The 18,403-nt window shown below is 42.0% G+C and overlaps 1 protein-coding gene across 1 annotated transcript in view; it reads left to right on the top strand.

Annotated features, from left to right (window-relative positions):
• Positions 1–468: 468 nt before the first annotated feature.
• GNAQ (G protein subunit alpha q) overlaps positions 469–18,403 on the top strand; it is a 288,439-nt gene continuing 270,504 nt past the window's right edge. Inside the window, exon 1 of the mRNA XM_082401495.1 lies at positions 469–1,241. Coding sequence (XP_082257621.1) covers positions 1,106–1,241 — 136 coding nt within the window. The 5' untranslated portion in view covers positions 469–1,105. The remainder of the gene's footprint in view (positions 1,242–18,403) is intronic.

Genomic DNA, 18,403 nt, shown 5'->3' with positions numbered 1-18,403 from the left:
GGGGAGCCGCGGCCGCGTTCCGGGGCCAGTGGGCAGCAGGCGGGCGGAGGCCGCCATATTCCCGCTTTACCACGCCCGGGCGGCTGGCCGGCAGCTGCAGGTTGGCGGCGGCCCCGGCTGCGCCTCAGCGACCCGGCCTCGCCCCCCCGCCGGGGGTGGCCGTGACCGCTGAGCCGGCGGGCCAGACCGAGGGCGCGGGAGCAGGAGCTGCGCGAACGAGGGGAGAGCCGCACTGGGAGGCACGCCGCGGCGCCTGCGAGCCCAGGAAAACCTTCCAGGAGGGGCCGGCGGCCCCGCCTCCCGCTCCCCTCCTCCCACGCCCATCCCCTCCCTCCTCCTCCTTCTCCTCCCTCTGCCGCCGCCGCCGCCTCCCTCCCGGATCTGTGCTCCAGTTCAGAGAAAGAAGAAAATGTGTGTGTGTGGCGAGGGGGAGGGCGAGCACTGAGCAGCCGCTCCGCGCCTGGCAATCCGGGCCGGGGGTGGGCGTCTGGCGGAGGCGGAGGCGGAGGCGAAGGAGCGCGCGGCGGCCGGGCGGGCGGGCCGGCGAGTCGGGTTTGCGCGCGAGCCGGGCGGTGGGCGCGGGCAGGGCCGAGGGCGCCCGGGAGCCGTGTCAGGCGGCGGCGAGGAGCGAGCGCGCCGGGCGCAGGGAGCCGTCGGCGGCCGCTCGCTGCGGGGACGCCCCGGTGGATGTGCTCTCGCCGCCGGGCGCACGGCTTAGGAGAGCCGCGGCGGCGGCGGCGGCGGCGCGGGGGGCGAGGCGGGCCGCCCGTTCCCGGGGAAGGAGGCGCGGGCGTCTGAGCGAGGCCGGGCGCGGCGGCCTTCCCCAGTGCGCCCCCCGAGCCAGCGCCCGCGGCCGCCTCCCGCGGCCGCCTCGCTCCTCCCGGCGGCTCGAGCCGCCAGCTCCCGCCGCACCCCCGGCCCACCTAGTGGCCCCGGCCCTGGCCGCGGCCCCCGCGGCGGTTCGCCGAGCTCATCCCGGACGCGCGCCCGGGCGGCGGGGGCTCGGCGGCCACCGCTGCCTCGGGGGAGCGAGGGCGGGAGGGTGTGTGTGCGCGCGTGTGAGCAGGGGGTGCCGGCGGGGCTGCAGCGGAGGCACTTTGGAAGAATGACTCTGGAGTCCATCATGGCGTGCTGCCTGAGCGAGGAGGCTAAGGAAGCCCGGCGGATCAACGACGAGATTGAGCGGCAGCTCCGCAGGGACAAGCGGGACGCCCGCCGGGAGCTCAAGCTGCTGCTGCTCGGTGAGTACAGCCGGAGCCGGCCGCCGCGGGCCTTCCCGCCGGACCTCTGCGCCCCCTGCCCACCACCCTCATCCCCCCAGTACCGTGGCCCGGCCCCCGGCCGTCCGCGGCTCGCCCCTGCCCTCCCCGGGCGCGTTCCCGGCCACTACCCGCACCCTCTTGGGCGCGCGCGCGCGTACAGAGACGCGCGCGCGCGCAGAGGGGTCGGGGTTGCTCTGCCTAGGGCCTCGGCTTGTGCCTTTCGGTATACCTAAGGGCTGTGCACTCGGGGTGCGCGTTTATCTGTGGTGCTTCTGCCATTTGCTCAATGGCACATTGCTTCGGGGAGAGGCGTGGGGGTGGGAAGGTGGGCAGGGGAGTTGAACTTCCAGTGTCGTGGCCGCGGCGCCCCGTGGGGGTGGTGGAGTGGGGAGCTGTGCGTATGTGTGGCCCGAGGGTGGCGAGCGGAGCCACGTTGGGGGATGGCGTGCGGTGGGGTGGCCTGTGTGCATCCATTATCAGTGCTTTCCGGGGTCGGGAGCGAATGGTGGAGCGGTGGGCTGACTCGCGACTGGATTCTCCGAGGAGCGATGAGGAGGGAGCCGAGTGGTTGGCTCTCCGAAGAAAGCGGGCTTGTGTATTCGCGGGGCGGGGAGGCAAGCCCAAATGTGTCACACAATTGCTGTTCTCTAACCACCAGACCACCAAAAGGAGGGACCCAGAAGAGTTTCTTAATGGTGACAGGCGTGTGTCTCCACCATTCCTTCCAGATAAAGATGAGGGATACGGGAGGGTTGTGCTGTATGGTTGTTGACAGCGATGGGTATCTTTTGTTTAATGAGGCAACCCAGATGTAGGCCTGAATTCACAATAGTTACCAGTACAGCCTCAATTACTCTCATGGAAGCAAAGAGAAACCTTTTGTTTAAAGCGGACAGCATTTTAATATCTTTGGAATCTGGGCTAGAAGGAAAACGGGAAGTGAACAGCAAAAATTTCCGTTTAATCTCTACAAAATAACCCAACATTCTGCCTTAACATTAAGTTAGCAAGAAAATGCCATTTCTGAACTAGGAATTTCATTGATTATTATCTCTGAGAGAATGTTCAGAATCAACGTTCAGGCCAGCGCGACATAACTCTGAGCTATTGTGGTAGGAAGAACAAACAGCTTTGCAGTAACAGGCCTGAAAAATGTCTGCACTCGTGTTCTGGATATTTGCGTGTATGATAAATAGACTTCTCAGACATTTCTGGAAGAAAAGAATATTGTCAATTCTGATTTGAGAAGCATGCATTTTCTTTCTTATCTTGAACTTTCCATCTCCTGGTTCAAGGAACCAATTGCCTTTGGGACTGAACTGCTTATGTACTGGATCATTTACAAGAAGGAACAAAATACAGTGATTACAAATAGTTACAAATGGTTAACTCACATGCCCTGCTTAATGTCTTCATTTTGAAACCAGATTAGGTAAATGTGCACATGTTTATAAAGAACAGAATGCAAACCCTGGATAAAAGGGGTGGACTTTAGGGAATGAAGCCAGGGTAGGGGAAAACTGCAATTGGAAAAGGAAGATCTTTTTATTTTTTGTTTTTATTCTCATTTTGAGCTACTTCTAATGGCTGAAAAGGTGTAGTTGAATGCTTTCTGAATTCTCAAGATTGAGAAGAAAATAGAGGGGGCAAGAGAAACGTATGGAGTTTAATGCATGATTAAGGGAAAAAGCGTGTGTTTTTAGAGAGACTTAAGGATGGTTTTTCTTTTTCTTTTGCCCTGTGTACAGTCTATTTGTTTCTGTTTAGCTGTGAATAGGGCATTTGAGGTCTCTCAGGCCAACCCCATTGCTTGAAATGTGGCAGCTCTGGGTTCCTAGCAGCTGTGAGTTAGAGCTCAGGGGATTTGTCTGTCTGAGGGCCTAGGTTTGAATGTCTAGGAGGAGGACTTTGGGAGAAATGCCCGTAGATGGACACTTAATTACAGACTGGACTTAAGTAACATATTGTGCTTTTTTTAAAAACAAAACAAAACATATTTTGCTTTAAAAAATGAACTTGGAGATAATTTTATGAGGAAAAAAATTAAAACAGTTTACTGCTGAAGTGGTGGTGTGGAGAACTTTTTTTCCTCCCCTTCTTATTAGATTTTCGAGTAGGATTAAATACAGCCCCGCCCCAGCCCCCAAATATGGCCTATTAGAAGTGGTAGAAAAATATGACATCAGTTTAACATCTACATTTACTAGCATTTTAAAACTATACAGTTTTTTGTTAGAAACTCAATCCCTAGACATCATGTAAGATTTGCTACAGCTTCATGTTCTAGGTATGTTGCTTTTGTAACATAACTACTGCAGTACCTACACTATTTATATAGTCAGTGCTATATACTAAGTGTAGATTTGTGTGTGTGCTTGTAATTTTTGAGTCCCGGAGAGAAATGATGGTTAATTTGAACCAGGGAAGGTATTGGGGAGGGTTTCCTTCTGAGGAATGCCTGATGTGCTGCTTTGATGTGTGCACTCAATCTTCATTCATGTAAATGATGCCCATCAAAAGGTTTACCAGTATTTTTAACTACTTTATTTAAATTGAGGAATCACCCTTATATTTAAATGAAATTCAGTGTAAAATTATTTTCAAAGTAAATTGTAGTTCAAAGCATGACACCATTTTAATGGATTTATTTGGCAGGGGCCCCTTGCAAAATATAAAATTAATTAGTTAATTTTATACTATGGAGAAATTAGAAAGAGAAAATAGTGGTTACCTGCCTAGATGAAAGTATGGCAGTAAAATTTGGGCTGCCTTGATACCTATCCAGCAATTACGCCGATATGTTCCAAATTCTACAGTACTTATACATTTTGATATTTATTCTTTTTAAAAAATGAACCCAGAAACCTACTACCATAAAATAGCATATTAAATTCTGAATTCTTGTTTTTATTCATTTCCTAAATTCATTTATACAGTGTTTATTTTCTTAGACACCTCAAAGAAAACTGTGTTTGTTTTCTACATAGATATACAAGAGAATATTTTAAGTTTTTATATACTTCCTAGATGTAATGCACATTGTTTCCTTTAATTAATGCTTATGAATATTAACTAAATATTTCTATTGGTGGTACATAGGTCACACTATTTAATATAATGTGTCTTTAAGTCTGTATAAAACAAGTGGCCTTGAATGCCTGCTTCCGGTCAAGGATATTCATGTTGAAATTTTCAGTTCCTTGAAGACACATTTTTTCCCCCGTTAACCTGTCTTATTTTACATGTTTTAGAAATCTTTACTCTTCAGATCTTAATCATCAAATAGAAAAATTTAGCAAATCTTTTTTTATTGATTGGATTCTACCTATTGAAGAGGCAAAGTTTAGGCCCGTTTTTAGATGAAAGAATATATGTTCTTGCTCTTCTAACTGAATTGCATATGTGATTGGAGATTTTCTTTCTATTCTAGACTGGAAGCTTAGGAGAGTAGGGACTGAGGACTGATTCTATATTGTTCACTATTAAATCCCAGCTTCTAGCACAATCTCTAATTCATAGAATGGTCTCAATAAGTATTTGTTGAATAAGTAAACTTATTTGTAACCCTCCTAATAGAAATTGGGACCATAAAACAATAAAGACATTATAGAGACATGGGGAAATGTAATGTTATTCTGTGGCAGAGAAAATCATGATCTTTTTAAAAAAGTTATATGTAACTCTTTGAGCCAATTAAATACAAATGCATTTCAGGATAGGAAGTGTTAATGTAAGATGTTACATCACATATTGAACCAGTGTATTACAGTTCTGTGCTGGGTGCATTTGGGAATGATAACAGTCACACTTAAAATATGAAAGTTTACAGGAAAAAAAAAAGAAACCATACCATGTCTTGATTACTTATTTTTGTATAGAAGCTAGTATAACCCTCTCATCTTTTTGCCATATACTTTTCCCCATGATACACTCAACAGAGTGAATTTTTAAATTCTCTATTGTACAGGTGGTGACCGGACAGATTTTTACGATTTACCTATATATAATTACATGAGGAGAACCACAGCGATTAAATTTTAAGAATTGCAGAAAGAACGTTTTTAATTTGAGCGATGTACATTTGTACTGAAAACTGAACAGTTACAGAGCAAGAAGGCACGTGGAAGGCTAGGAGTGCTCTGACAAAGTTAGACTGTGTGGAGAGCTCATGCATGCAGGTCTGGGTAAAAGCACCCACCCCATTCCCCCTGTGTAGAGTTCACTAGGGGAAGGACGAGGATGTTGATGCCCAAATTAACCTGGAGGTTAGTGGCTGTCTAGGATGGCTACTCAGAACCGCAGAATAAAAGCTTCCTTCTGAGCAGCCCTAATAACAGAATCTCCCTGGAAATACCATAATACAGTGTTTGGGAGGCTGCTTTAAGACCAGCTGGTTTTCTTTTTGCTACTTTTTTAGCTTGCAAGTGTTGAATATGTTTCTAAATGTCAGGATTTGTTTGGATGAGTTTCCTTTTTTTCTTCATTTTATGTTTTTGGAAACAAAGTACTTATAGTTTGTATCTGAAGAGTGAAGTGGCAGCATCCCTCATAAAAACCAAAACTGTAGCTCTGACTATATAACAAAGCGTTCAGAGTAAGATTTTTGCATTGAACCACGTAGATTCATTGTCTAGATCTGCCATATAACTGTCAATCTCGTATTGTTTCTTCTTATGGGAATTTTGGGCGCAAATTAAAACCCTACTGAACAGTGAAGTTATCCCGTATGTATCTGTTCAAATATTTTTAGGTAGGCTTAGGAAGGAGAACCAGAAGAATAATTTAGTGGCCATTTTGTTTATTACAGATAAATTTTATAGCCTCTTTTTCATTAAAAAAAAGTCAAACAACCCAGCTGTACCTTATAAGAGATGGCTTATGTTTAATTTTCAGAGATGCCTATTAAATATAGTTATGATTTTTATTACAGATGAATTTTTAAGGACCTGAAACAGCTTCTGCAGTTGTGAGGCTGCGTGCTATGCTAAACTTAGCAGAAAAGAACACATTTTTCTTCATGATCCAGGCAAACTTACACTTGAAATGAACGAGATTTGCCAAGGATGATTTTGATTCCAGCATTCATATTAGTTTTTCTTTAAGGTTATTAGTTCTTTTGGTATTAATGGAAGTGTGGATTGGGTGTTGTAGAGGAAAAATAGGGAGCTCAAAGGGTACATCTTGCAAGAGAGAGAAGCCATTTTAAGAAGGTTAGGATTGCTTTCTCCCTGAGAAGGTGAAAAGAATGTGTTTTCTCCAGACTCTCTCTTTTGGGTTGAGGGAAATACAAGTATTTGTAGCAGCAAATTTAAAGTCTAATTTTCTGGTTGAAGGGGAGGGTAGTGACATTTTTTTTTCAAAGGGAAACTTTTAAGCAATGTTAAGATCTCTGCAGAATTAATCCTAGGGAAGTGTGAAATAGTAGTAGAAGGTAAAATGTGTGATTGTTGGTAATTAAATCTGTGGCAATAACTGACTACAGTAAACAGTGAATGTTTTCTCTTGTTCTGCTGAATGGAGTAACATTAAAGAAAGAGCTATTCTCAGACCCAAACTCTATTTTGTGTGAACAGCTGTTACTAATAAAATTATAGGAAGTTGTTCAACAATCACCTATGATATGTTACCTTACTGATATGTAAAAAACCTGTCTGATTTCTCATCTAACATGTAGTAAAAAGGAAAAAAAGGACCTAAACATGCTGTCATAAATGAGTTCATAAATCCTAGGTGGTCATGAATCTGGACTTTATTACAAACAAAATAAACAAATAAATAATCCATGTTGCAGTGTTGAGAACCAAAGACTGAATTTTCTAAGTAGCTCTGGGGTTGACCTTTATACCTAGCCATAATTTCTGAAATCAGTGCAGAATATTTTGTTAAGAGTCTCATGTTTCAATTTTAAGAACAAAATTAGTATTACTTAAAAATAAAGTTATCAAGATATTTCAAATTCATTTATTCAGCAAACACTTGCCAGTTTTTAGAAAACAAACATTTCCTCTAAATTTTTTACCAGACATACCATAAGAAAGAACAGTTGTATATAGAATGCTGATCAAATGAACGAATAGATATTAAGCACCTACTATGTGCAAAATAATGTACTACGTGAGACACTCCCTGTTTCTTATTTGCCAGCAGGAAAGACTACAAGCACTTTTCACAGTTCTTGTTGTTTTACAGTTGATGCCCCCGGCCTGACGTCCTTCTGAGTATTATCCTTCCTGGTTTTTGTTTTTCTATTGGCTCTTAATACAAAGAAAAAGACAAAATAATCTGAAGGCCATTCTAGAAGCTTTCCGGGGATTACACAACTGGGGAGAGCAGACGGTCTTGAGAATTTGAACTCCTGAGTGATATATATTATTTCCTTGGAGCAAGCATATTGTTTTTTGCCTTTAACTATGAGAAACTGTTTATGACCACTTGCCCTATGTTTCTAACTAAAGTGGAAGCTACGTGAGGGCAAAGATAGGGGCCGTTGTTTCTTTGTAGCTCAGCGAAGCACCTTGTCTTGCTCAGTTTACAATCATTCTGTTGTAACTGGGGACTCAGTAACTGGTGACTTGTGGGTGTAGGAGGACGGGGGCAGGGTGGGCAGCTGGGTTCCCAGAAGAAAGTAGAGCAGTTGAAGGGAGTGAATTTAAATGTCTTGCTTTCTTCTAATGGGTATCATTGATTTGTTCTCCATTTACCACGCCTCTTTGTCATTTTGTGGGCCACTTGGGGCACAGTTAAAGAAATTCTGTTTTAAAGGCGAGGTCATCTTTGTCTCCATTCCTGCTTCTCATTCATTGTCTCAGGAGAATGATTCAGTTGAACGTTCTCGTAATTGTTTCGGGTTAAAAAGCCAATAGCAGTTTATCCAGCAGTTTGAATGGAAAACTGTTACACAAGTCCTTTGAAATTTGAAAATTTTACACACCTTTATTACAGGATTAATCTTTGATTGTGAGCAATTTGACTGCTTTGGAAGCAAATAGCTGTTTCAGGGAAGTGTGTGATGGATTGTGGTGCAGTCGGGAACCAGAATGTTAGTAATGCCATGGTATTTCTGCAGTCTCACAGAAGGGAGCAATAATTGATCCGCAAATTAAAGAAAAAGAGCTAGAGTGAGACTTTTTGGCTCTATTACAGGAAGTGAATAGTGATGTTTAGAAACGTGTTCATGTGTATTTCTGAGAGATGGCCTCATGTTTTTTCCCTTTGGAGAACTGAAATCATGAAATAATTGCCTCTTTCCAGAATTTGCCCTCCCCCCCTTTTTTTTATCACCATCACTTAGTAAAAAAATTGAAGTAGAATTTTTTGTTTGCTTCTTTTTTTACATTTTAAAAACTTTTTTCATCTTTTTCAGTTTTAGTGTTTGTTTTTTACATTTCCATTTGGGGAAGAGGCGGTGGGGTGACGGTTGGCGTTTTCCACGTATTTCCTGGTGACTGCAGCTGACCAGTGATTTCTAGAGAGAAACGCTCCAGTGTCTCATCCACTCATTGTTCAGTCTTCCAGCTTTTTGCTGCAGGCCCCCCACCCCGCAAAAAAAGACCCTTCCGTGGAATCCCACCCACCCGTTTATTCTCTCATCACAGCTTCCTTAACCAAATGCTAGGAGGGGTTCCTTAGCTTCTCTGGTGTGTGCATTTCTTTAAGATTTAGGGAACTTCCAAGTTGGTGCTTCTTTCAAACATCATGTGGTTGTGAGCTGGTGAGAGGGGAAGTTGGGTGCTTGAATGCATTAAAAGAAAGACACTTGTGAATGTGCTTTGAGGAGGTGATTAACTTTCTGTAGCAACACCGCGGTCTGCAAAACAGAATACATTGTTATCGAAGAAAATGTAAAATTCTCCTTTTCCAGAGGACGGGGACTTGAGATTGGTGCACGGTTACCAGCAGAAAGCTAGCGAGCCTGTGCTGGATAATCTATCACAGGCCACTGGGTTTCAAAATAGGATGCAGTGCGTGTACTAGAAGGGGAGAAGGTGCTGTGGGCCTGTGTTGGGTAAGAGCGCATCTTCCTCATTTGATGATTTGAACACCCTCACCTCCCTTACTTGAGAGCTTTAAAACATCTCTTTCTCATTGTGTTTTTAATCCCAGATAGTCAGGGAGGGTGGCGCTAGCAGCAGCCTTTGCTTGCTTTATACCCAGTCTGAGAGGGTTCTTTGGTTAGTTTATTTTTTAGGGTAAAGACACAATGATATGTTCTTGCCACGTGAATTGATATTTTAGGAACTACACCTTTCAGAGCTCCTTCATTATATTACAGGTTCTTTCCGCAGATGGCAAATGCAATTTTCCTCTTGTCCTAAAGAGCTGACCCATTTCCTGTGACTTGTTCTAATAATACAGGATGACTTTAATTCTTGTTCCTGGTTTGCCCTTAAAAGAATGCCAGGGTACTTGTTAAGAGTTTAAGTCTCTTTTCTCTCTAACTCTTGTGATATATTTTTGGAAATCAGCAGATCATGCAAAAACAACGGCACACTGGCTGTGTGAGAGTTTGTTTGAGCAGGCCGGGAAATACTCCTGTGGCTCTGCATGTTGGTGTAGCTGTGAGTATCTTTTCTAAAGCCTGTAACGGAAAGGCAGTCGGTACTCCTGCCCTGCCTCCCGCGACTAACCCACGGGTGTTTCGCTCCTTTGTTCCTTTACTATTTCTATAGAAACCCGTAGAATGAAGAGATTGGACCAAATCTAAAGGCTGTCTGAACTTTGAAACTTCCTCTGCTTCCCCTCTGCGACGTTGCCATCTCAGCCAGTTTCCAGCCACTGTCAGCCCTGGACAAGGGGCCTGAGCCTCAGCCTCTCCAGGAGTGATGGGCTACCTTGGGAGGCTCGGCCAGGTCTGGTGGGCTCCTCCTGGCCGCCCTCGCTCTCCGCTCTTTCCCCCGCAGGCAGGCGGCTCGGAGGGTGCTGGGCGAGAGCTGTGAGGAGGGTTAGCAAGTGTGCCCAGAGCCGCCCCTCATGCCTCCCGGCACACTGCTGATAGTCTCACTGCCTTCGCAGGGAATGGTATCAAAAGCCTCCTGTCATATCAGCGTGGGTCTCTTGCTTCCTGCAGGAAGGGCGACACCCTAGGAGACACGGAGGTGGAGCCTGAGAGGCAGTGTTCCTGAGCTGCCCTGCTCAGGCCTGGGTGTGTTTTCTTAGACACCCTTAGGCAGCTGCCTTTGACTCACTCCTCCTCCTCCTTATTCTTCTTCATTGGGCTTTAAGCAGTGCTTTTCATTTGCCTGCAAGCTGCTCAAGCGCATTTCTGCCCTTTTCAGTGAGAGCAGGTTGGCTCTTTGAGCCTGGGCACTGGGAGTGCCTCACACACCTTGGTGGAGCACTTTGGGGGCTGCTTTGTATTTGGAGCCAGTCTGTCCCTTTTCCATGGCCTTCCAGGAAAGATTTGGAATAAACCCTTAGATGGACCACTTATGTCCATTTCTTCTTCCATTACTATGCTCATTTTTTTTCCGTTGGGGCTTTAATTTTTACTTATTTATTTATTTATTGGCTGCGTTGGGTCTTCGTTGCTGAGTGCGGGCTTTCTCTAGTTGCGGCGAGCGGGGGCTACTCTTTGTTGCGGCGCGCGGGCTTCTCACTGCGGTGGCTTTTCTTGCTGCTGAGCACGGGCTCTAGGCACGTGGGCTCAGTCGTTGTGGTGCACGGGCTTAGTTGCTCCGCGACATGTGGGATCTTCCCGGACCAGGGATCGAACCCGTGTCCCCTGCTTTGGCAGGCGGATTCTTAACCACTGTGCCACCAGGGAAGTCCCAGGGTTTTAACTGAAACCAGAAGAACAGATAAGGGTGGACACATTCATAATATGAAGTAAGGAGTTTTCATACTTTTTTGTTTTAAAAAATATTTATAATATATACATATAAATTGCTGTGGCCTCTGAACCGCCCTTAGTTGTCGTGACCATGGTCGGAGAAACTTTAAGAAAGCAACTTCCTGTGTCGCTTGTCTGCATTCTGGAGAAACGGCTCTATGACCAAAGAAGGAACAGCTAGACTTTCATCCTGGCTCTGGAGAAACATTGTTACAGAGCCCAGTTCCACTGGAAGTGCCAGGCAGGCGTTTGGCATTCCTTGACCCCTACTTTCCTTCTGGCCCATGGCCTTCTCATTATCTTATCAGCTCCAGGCTTCCTTACCTTGATTTCAGATTTGGAGTTGGACAGGTGCAGGGGAAAAGGAGAACAGTTGCAGGCGACAGAGAGTGATGGGGGATATTGAGGGGCTTGGCAGGGCACAGGGTGTTGCTCCTTGTAGGGGTGGTGCACCGTGTGTTCCCTAAGCTCTGGAGGGAAGGAAGGAGAGCAGAGGAGAGGTGCCCTGTGCTGTGCGTTGACTTGGCCACATTGATTAGGAAGAGCCCAGCCAATGCAGCTTCCTCTTGTCAGCTCCACTGCCCAACCCGGTTCTTCATCGTTGTCGCATCTGCCGTGCCCTTCCTCTCCCAGATGCTGGGTTGGGAGGTGAGCATGTGTAGAAGACTGGGTTTTATGGGAGGCGTTCTTGTTGCATGCACTCTCTGGGTCCTCCCAGAGGTGGTTAGATAGCCTAAAGCACAGAGCTCAAGTCAAGCTGTGTTCTGAGGAAAACCGTTCACACTTTTTTTTTTTTTTAACTTTTTCCTCTTAGAGAACCAAATTCAGGTTTTTTACCACTTTACCTTTTTTTTTTAAGTATTTTTTTAAAAATATTTTATTTATTTATTTATTTATCCATTTATGGCTGTGTTGGGTCCTCGTTTCTGTGCGAGGGCTTTCTCCAGTTGCGGCAAGTGGGGACCACTCTTCATCGCGGTGCGTGGGCCTCTCACTATCGCGGCCTCTCTTGTTGCGGAGCACAGGCTCCAGACGCGCAGGCTCAGTAGTTGTGGCTCACGGGCCCAGTTGCTCCGCGGCATGTGGGATCTTCCCAGACCAGGGCTCGAACCCCTGTCCCCTGCATTGGCAGGCAGATTCTCAACCACTGCGCCACCAGGGAAGCCCCCATTCACACTTTAAAAAGAAAATTTACAACCAGGCTCTTCCAAGTGTTCCCCCCCCCCCCATTTAAGGTGTTTAAGGTGATAGAAATGCATCTATTACTGTATTGAGAACTCTGCTAATCTGGTGATGGGTTATTAGGATGTCTCTTGCCTAGGAAATCTGCTTTTATGTGGCATGCTTCTCCTACAATAGAGTGCCTTCTCAGTTGCCCGAGGCAGTGAGTAGATAAATGGTATCATGAGATATTCTTGCCAAGGGGATTCTTACTCAGGTGGAGCCATGTAATATAGAAGTTGTTTGTAATTTTTAGCTGAAAAATGCACCTGTGTGTTGGTTGTGTTCTCTTAGGAGCTGTTCACATTCTGGGCTATAACATCCAAGTCCAGGGAGCAGATTATTCAAGGTCCCTAAAGCCTATTTACGACCAGCATTCAAAATGGGCTTCATTTGTCCATGATAGAATTAAGAGGACTTCTTGATTCAAAATGTAGGCAAATATATTTTGAATGCTTTGAATAATTTGAGAGTAGAGCTAATGAGTGCTGAAACAAAAGATACTTGAAATCAGCCTCTATTTTTATTACCAATCACTTCCTGGTGTGTTAGGAACTAATGAATTACCATAGTACTGGCTCCTCTTGGAGCCAAACTTGGACCAGACATGGATTCTAGAGATGGAAGGACCTTGATGGGTTCAAGGACTAATGAATGGGATGTCCTCCGAACATCCTGGTATCTCCTGTTACGTGTTGGGTCACCATCTAAGATGTTACCTGAAGCACATTAGAAATGACTAAACAATTTGGGGCAGATGTCAACTCTTATAATGAGGAGTCCCATAAGTTTCCCATCTTCTGGTTGGAGAAGATACCTGTATGTTGCTTGATCAGTTTCAGAAACATAATTTGTATTTCCCCATCCATACAATTCTTGACAAAGGGTTCCATTTTAATGGAGGAAATCATGACTTCATTAATATTTCTTTAGGGAAATCTGGACTCCCAATATATTTTCACCAAAGTCACCAGATATGTCCTTTGAGAAACACATTTTCTGTAGCGCTTTCCACTCCAGACCATGCTTATTATGGGAACAGGGATTCTTGTCTAGGGTTTTTCTAAATCCCTAGGGTCTATCTGTGAATTGCTACTCAAATTACAATGTATCCTTCCCAGAATTCATTAATGCATTGTGCGTCCCTAGTACTGAATCACAAGGTCACACAATGATTTGTCTTTTTTTGTTAAAAATATTCTTTCTTTATATTATATATCTTCAAGCAGTATGCTACTGCCTGAATTTAGATTGTTTTTTATTCTCTTTCTGGAATGCAATAAAGAAGAACACTTGAGATATGTATCCTCTGATGGTATGGTTGCTTTCTAAAATAGTTTAAAAAGTTTAATAATGAGACAAACTGTTGTACTGAATAGACAAAGTTTGAGTCAAGAAGTGTTTATTTTCTTCCACTTAAGAATTTTCTTACATTGTTAAGGAATACATTATATTGTTTTCATGGCCTTTGAAATGACAACCCATTCTATGTTAATAATATTATTTTTTGTTTTATTTTTCAGTGATTTTGAAATTTTATGAGTAATGCAGTTTTTTAGACAAAATATGAAAAAAAATGTTTGAAAATGTATCCATAAGTTTATCCAGAATGTACCGATCTAAGAAACGTGATTTTTTTGTTTTTTGTATATTCCTTTCTAGTCTGCTTTCTTTTTATGTTTCTTGCATGGATGTAATCATACTGTACAATTTAGCATTATGTTGTAAGCATTTTCTGTGTGGTATATAAGCTTCATATTAATATTTGGAATTGTATAATATTCTGTTAGAGGAGATATATTAATTTGCTTGCTTACTCTTTTTTTTGGCATTTAGCTTTCTCCCAGTGTTGCCATTTTCTTTTTTTTTTTTTTTTAATTTTATTTTTTTATACAGCAGGTTCTAATTAGTTATCTATTTTATACATATTAGTGTATATATGCTCCATTTTCAAAATAATGCTGTGATGAAGTTCTTGGCATAGATAGCAATTTTTTTTAAAACACACACATTCACACACTTTTGTTAGATGAAATGTTACTTCTAAGTTAGAGGATATGAAAAATTTTATAGCTCTTGATTACACACAACTTAAACATATTCTGAAATGATTGTATACAATTTGCAACATCGTGAGTATTATTATAAGATTATCAGTAAATTAGTAGGCAAAAAATGGTACATAATTAAAACATTTGCACTTATTTGATCACTAGTAAGAATGACCATTTTCCCATATGTTTGTTTCTAGTTGAATTCCTTATTTTGTAAGTTGTCTCTTCATTTCCTTTGCCTATTTGTGAGCTCCCAACACACAAATGAAATTAGCCTTTTTCATATTTACTGCAGATAACTTAACCCTCGTCTGTTGTTTTTCTTTTTCTTTGTTTTGTATTATTTAATACAGAAGTTTTTAATTACTTTGAAGCCAAATCTGTTGATCTTTTGCTGTTCTTTTTTTAAATAAAAATCTTAATTTGGTTTAGATACTCCCTGAAAGCCAGATTTACTGTTCTTGTTATGGGCGAAACTAGATTGAATGTAATGTTTACACATCACTGTTGTGTGATTCTTTTTCTTTCAAAGTGAAAATAAAATGCATACACATATAAATTCACACTATCCCAGATTATACAACATAAGCTGTTCTGTATGTAACTGACTTTTCTCATCCAGTAATATGTAATGGATATCTTGCCATGTAATATAAATCCTTTGCATCACAGCTATATGGCTTTTTAGTGTTGCAGTGTATTTTTTTGTCATTGTTCCAGTGTATTAGGAATCATACGGTGATGTGCTGCAGCTAGCTTGCACCTGCTCATAAAAGCCAGTTCTGTACATTTCTTCTCAACTCAGCATTCACTGAGTTCATTTTGGTAGCTTGAAATTAGCCATGATGGGAGTACTCATGCCGCAGAAATTGGCTGATATTACAAATACGAGCTCCCCTCGCCCCCGCCCCTGCAGAGCCAGTTGTTAAAGATTTGCCAGCACACCACCATTTATATATACCTGACCCTGTTGATATGTATCTCGTTTGAGTCCATTAAATTTCTTTAATCATCAGTGCTCTAGAGAATACTGTAGGGGATCGATCTTTGTACATTTACATATTCAGATAAGTTCCTCAGAGTTGGATCATCAGCCCAATAATAACCTTATTTAAAATTTTGATACACATCACCACTCTGACTTTCAGAAAGGTGGTATTGGCTTATTTCCCACCTCTAGCTTATGTAGTAACTGTTTTGGCACATTTTAGTATCATTAGAATTTTGGTAATCTGATGGGCTAAAAAAAAAAAAAATCTTGTATTTATTTGCATTGTATGGATTTAATTTCTATTATAAAGTCTTCATTTTCTTTTCTAAACTGCCTATTTACAAAAATAACAAATGCCTCAATTTATTATTTAGTTTAGGTTTCAGGTTTCCTTTAGGTTTAGTTTTTTAAATCACTTTTAGTTTCAACTTTAATAACTGAGGTATTTCTAGAAAATTGACCTTTTTATCTATGGAAGAATGGAGTGCCCTAGGATGAATATCTCCAAGGGAAAAAGAAAATAGAACTGATAAGGTTAAAGGACATGTTTAGCTCTGTGCAAAATTGTACAGCAACACAAAAGCTTTTGTGAAGTCCAGTTTATATATTTTTTCTTTTGTTGCTTATGTTTTTGGTGTCACATATAAGAAACTGTTGCTAAATCCAAGGTCACAAAGATTTACCTCCATGTTTTCTTCTAAGAGTTGTATAGTTTTAGGTTTTACATTTAGGTCTTTGATCCACGTTGAGTTGATTTTTGCATATGGTGTGAAGTAGGGTTCTGATTTCATTCGTTTGCAAGTAGGGTTCCGATTTCATTCGTTTGCAAGTAGTTGTTGCAGCACCATTTGTTGAAAAGACATTCATTTTCCATTGTATGGTCTTGGTACCCTTATTATTAATTTATTTTTGCCTTATCTTTATTACTTTCTTTTAATTTGTCTAGGTTTATTTAGTTGTACTATAAAAATTTTCTTGAAATAAAATTCTTAGATTATTTATTTTAACATTTTCTTGATTTAAATGAGAAGTGTTTAAAGCTTTGAATTTTTCAACTTGTTACTACCTAGTGTTCATATCATTCTTTTACAGACACTATAAAATTATGATTTTTATTTTTATCTTTGAACCAGGATTGTTTAAGACAGTTTAAAATTTTCCAAGTGGTTGTGATTTTTTTCAACCTTTGTTATTCCTTGTCTTACATCATTTTGATAGGAGAATGTGGTCTGTATTGTTTTTACTTTTTGGAATTTATTGTAGCCCAGTATATAGTCAATTTTTGTTCTGTGGATACATAAAATATATACATGTATATATAATAAAAGAAATAGGTTGTTATTTAATTTTACTGCTTATATTTGGCTTCATTTCTCCATGCTTTTCCTTGTGTGATTTGTTCAAGTTTCTTGTCAGCAACACTGATTTGGCAGTGCTTGGCATATAAACATCAAGCGGCAATAAGTAGGTTTTGAATGACTGAAGTTCCTGCTGTATGTATTTGATGTTCTGATTTCATTTTTAAGTTCTTCAATATTATTTTTTCTCCTTATTTCCCCTTTTAGCTCTGACAATTTCTTTCTACCTTATTTTATTTTTTTAATATCCTATTTCAAACAGTCCACGTTTCCTTAAATTTTCTTGATAATATAGAGCAGTTATATTCTACTTTTTTCTTCTGTTTCCTAGAGTATATCTTCCAGAGTGTTCTCTTCATTTTCCTTCTGCATGTTCTGTGCCTTGTCTTCATTTTTTCTTAAGAATGCTCCAAATTTTGTCTGGCCCTACTGTTTGTCCAAAAATAGTGTGGGTGGAATCTCATTGACTTCCTTCCCTATTTGTCTTGGGTCTGTGTGTGTCTTTCTCTTAGCACTTAAGCTGGTGGGCTGGACGACGATAGTATATATTCTATTTTTAGCCATTCAGTTGTTGGAGTAGAGAGAGTGGTGGTAAGGCTCTGTGGCGGTGGGCAGCTTCAGACTGTGGGCTTTGCCGCTTCTTAATTTTGTCGTATTTTACAACCAGTTCCATTTTTCTTTTCCGTTTGCATGTGCCAGCCATTTTGATGAGAAATTGTTCTCATTTGATGAGAAATGATGCTTTGCTCTTTGTGAGATTTTCGTTCTGTGCACCTGTTGGGTATATTTCTCTGTATTCTTAGACCACTTTGCACAGGAGGCCCGCTTTCCACCCTCAGCACTGCCAGGTCAGAGGGAGAGACTGGGATCGCTTGGCTGTATAGTGTCTCTTTAGCCCCTCCTCTGCTAGTAGAAGTGAGTTCCAGTAGGATGTTACTTATTCCTCCAAGTTGGGGGATTCCAGGAAGTCTTTCAGGACCTTGGATACTAGCTTCCCTCAGCACTGCACTATTTTACCAGCAGAAGAGCTATGCAGGTTCTCTCTCTTTGATCTGTTTGCATTGCTTCTAGTTGATAAGTCCTTTGCTATTATTAACGAAGATGAGGTTTCCTCTCTATTTTTTTTTCTTTTTGTACATTTTGAGGGATAGAAAGGAAGTTGTTGTTTTTTTGGAGCACTTTGCCTTCTTTCCAGGAAGTGTGCTTTATGAGTCTTGATGACTGTAATTAACACACATGAAGTCTTTCATAGAGAGTTATAATTATAGCATCTTTTATATGCTTTAAAGTCCAAGCTTGCAGCCCGTACTTCAGTCACCTCTGTAACATCCCCCAATTTATTGTTATTTTGTTCCCCTCTATGTTCAGTGGTAGGAACATCATCCCCTAAGAGGAATTAATTCTCTTTGGTCATCTGTGTTGCTTAGAAAATGTTTGTATACTGAGCTGAAACCTATCCTGAAACTAGTTTCAGGTCCATCCCTTGGGGACACTGGGACTCTGGAATCCCCTGGAACACTTCTACTTTTCCAAGTAATCGGAGTTATCCTCATGACACTCCTGGAGTTTGCTTTCTTTGTGTTTAACATTGAGTTCTATCATTTCTCATAAGGCAGGAATAACATCTTGTCCTTTATCATCCTAGTTGTTTTCTTCTGTAAAAAAAAACAAACCAAAATGGAAGCTAA

The sequence above is a fragment of the Balaenoptera borealis genome, assembly GCF_965194805.1.
Source record: "Balaenoptera borealis genome assembly, chromosome: 8".
In the NCBI taxonomy this organism is placed as follows: domain Eukaryota; kingdom Metazoa; phylum Chordata; class Mammalia; order Artiodactyla; family Balaenopteridae; genus Balaenoptera; species Balaenoptera borealis.
Note: the sequence above shows the minus strand (reverse complement) of the source record. Positions and strands in the feature narration are given on the sequence as shown.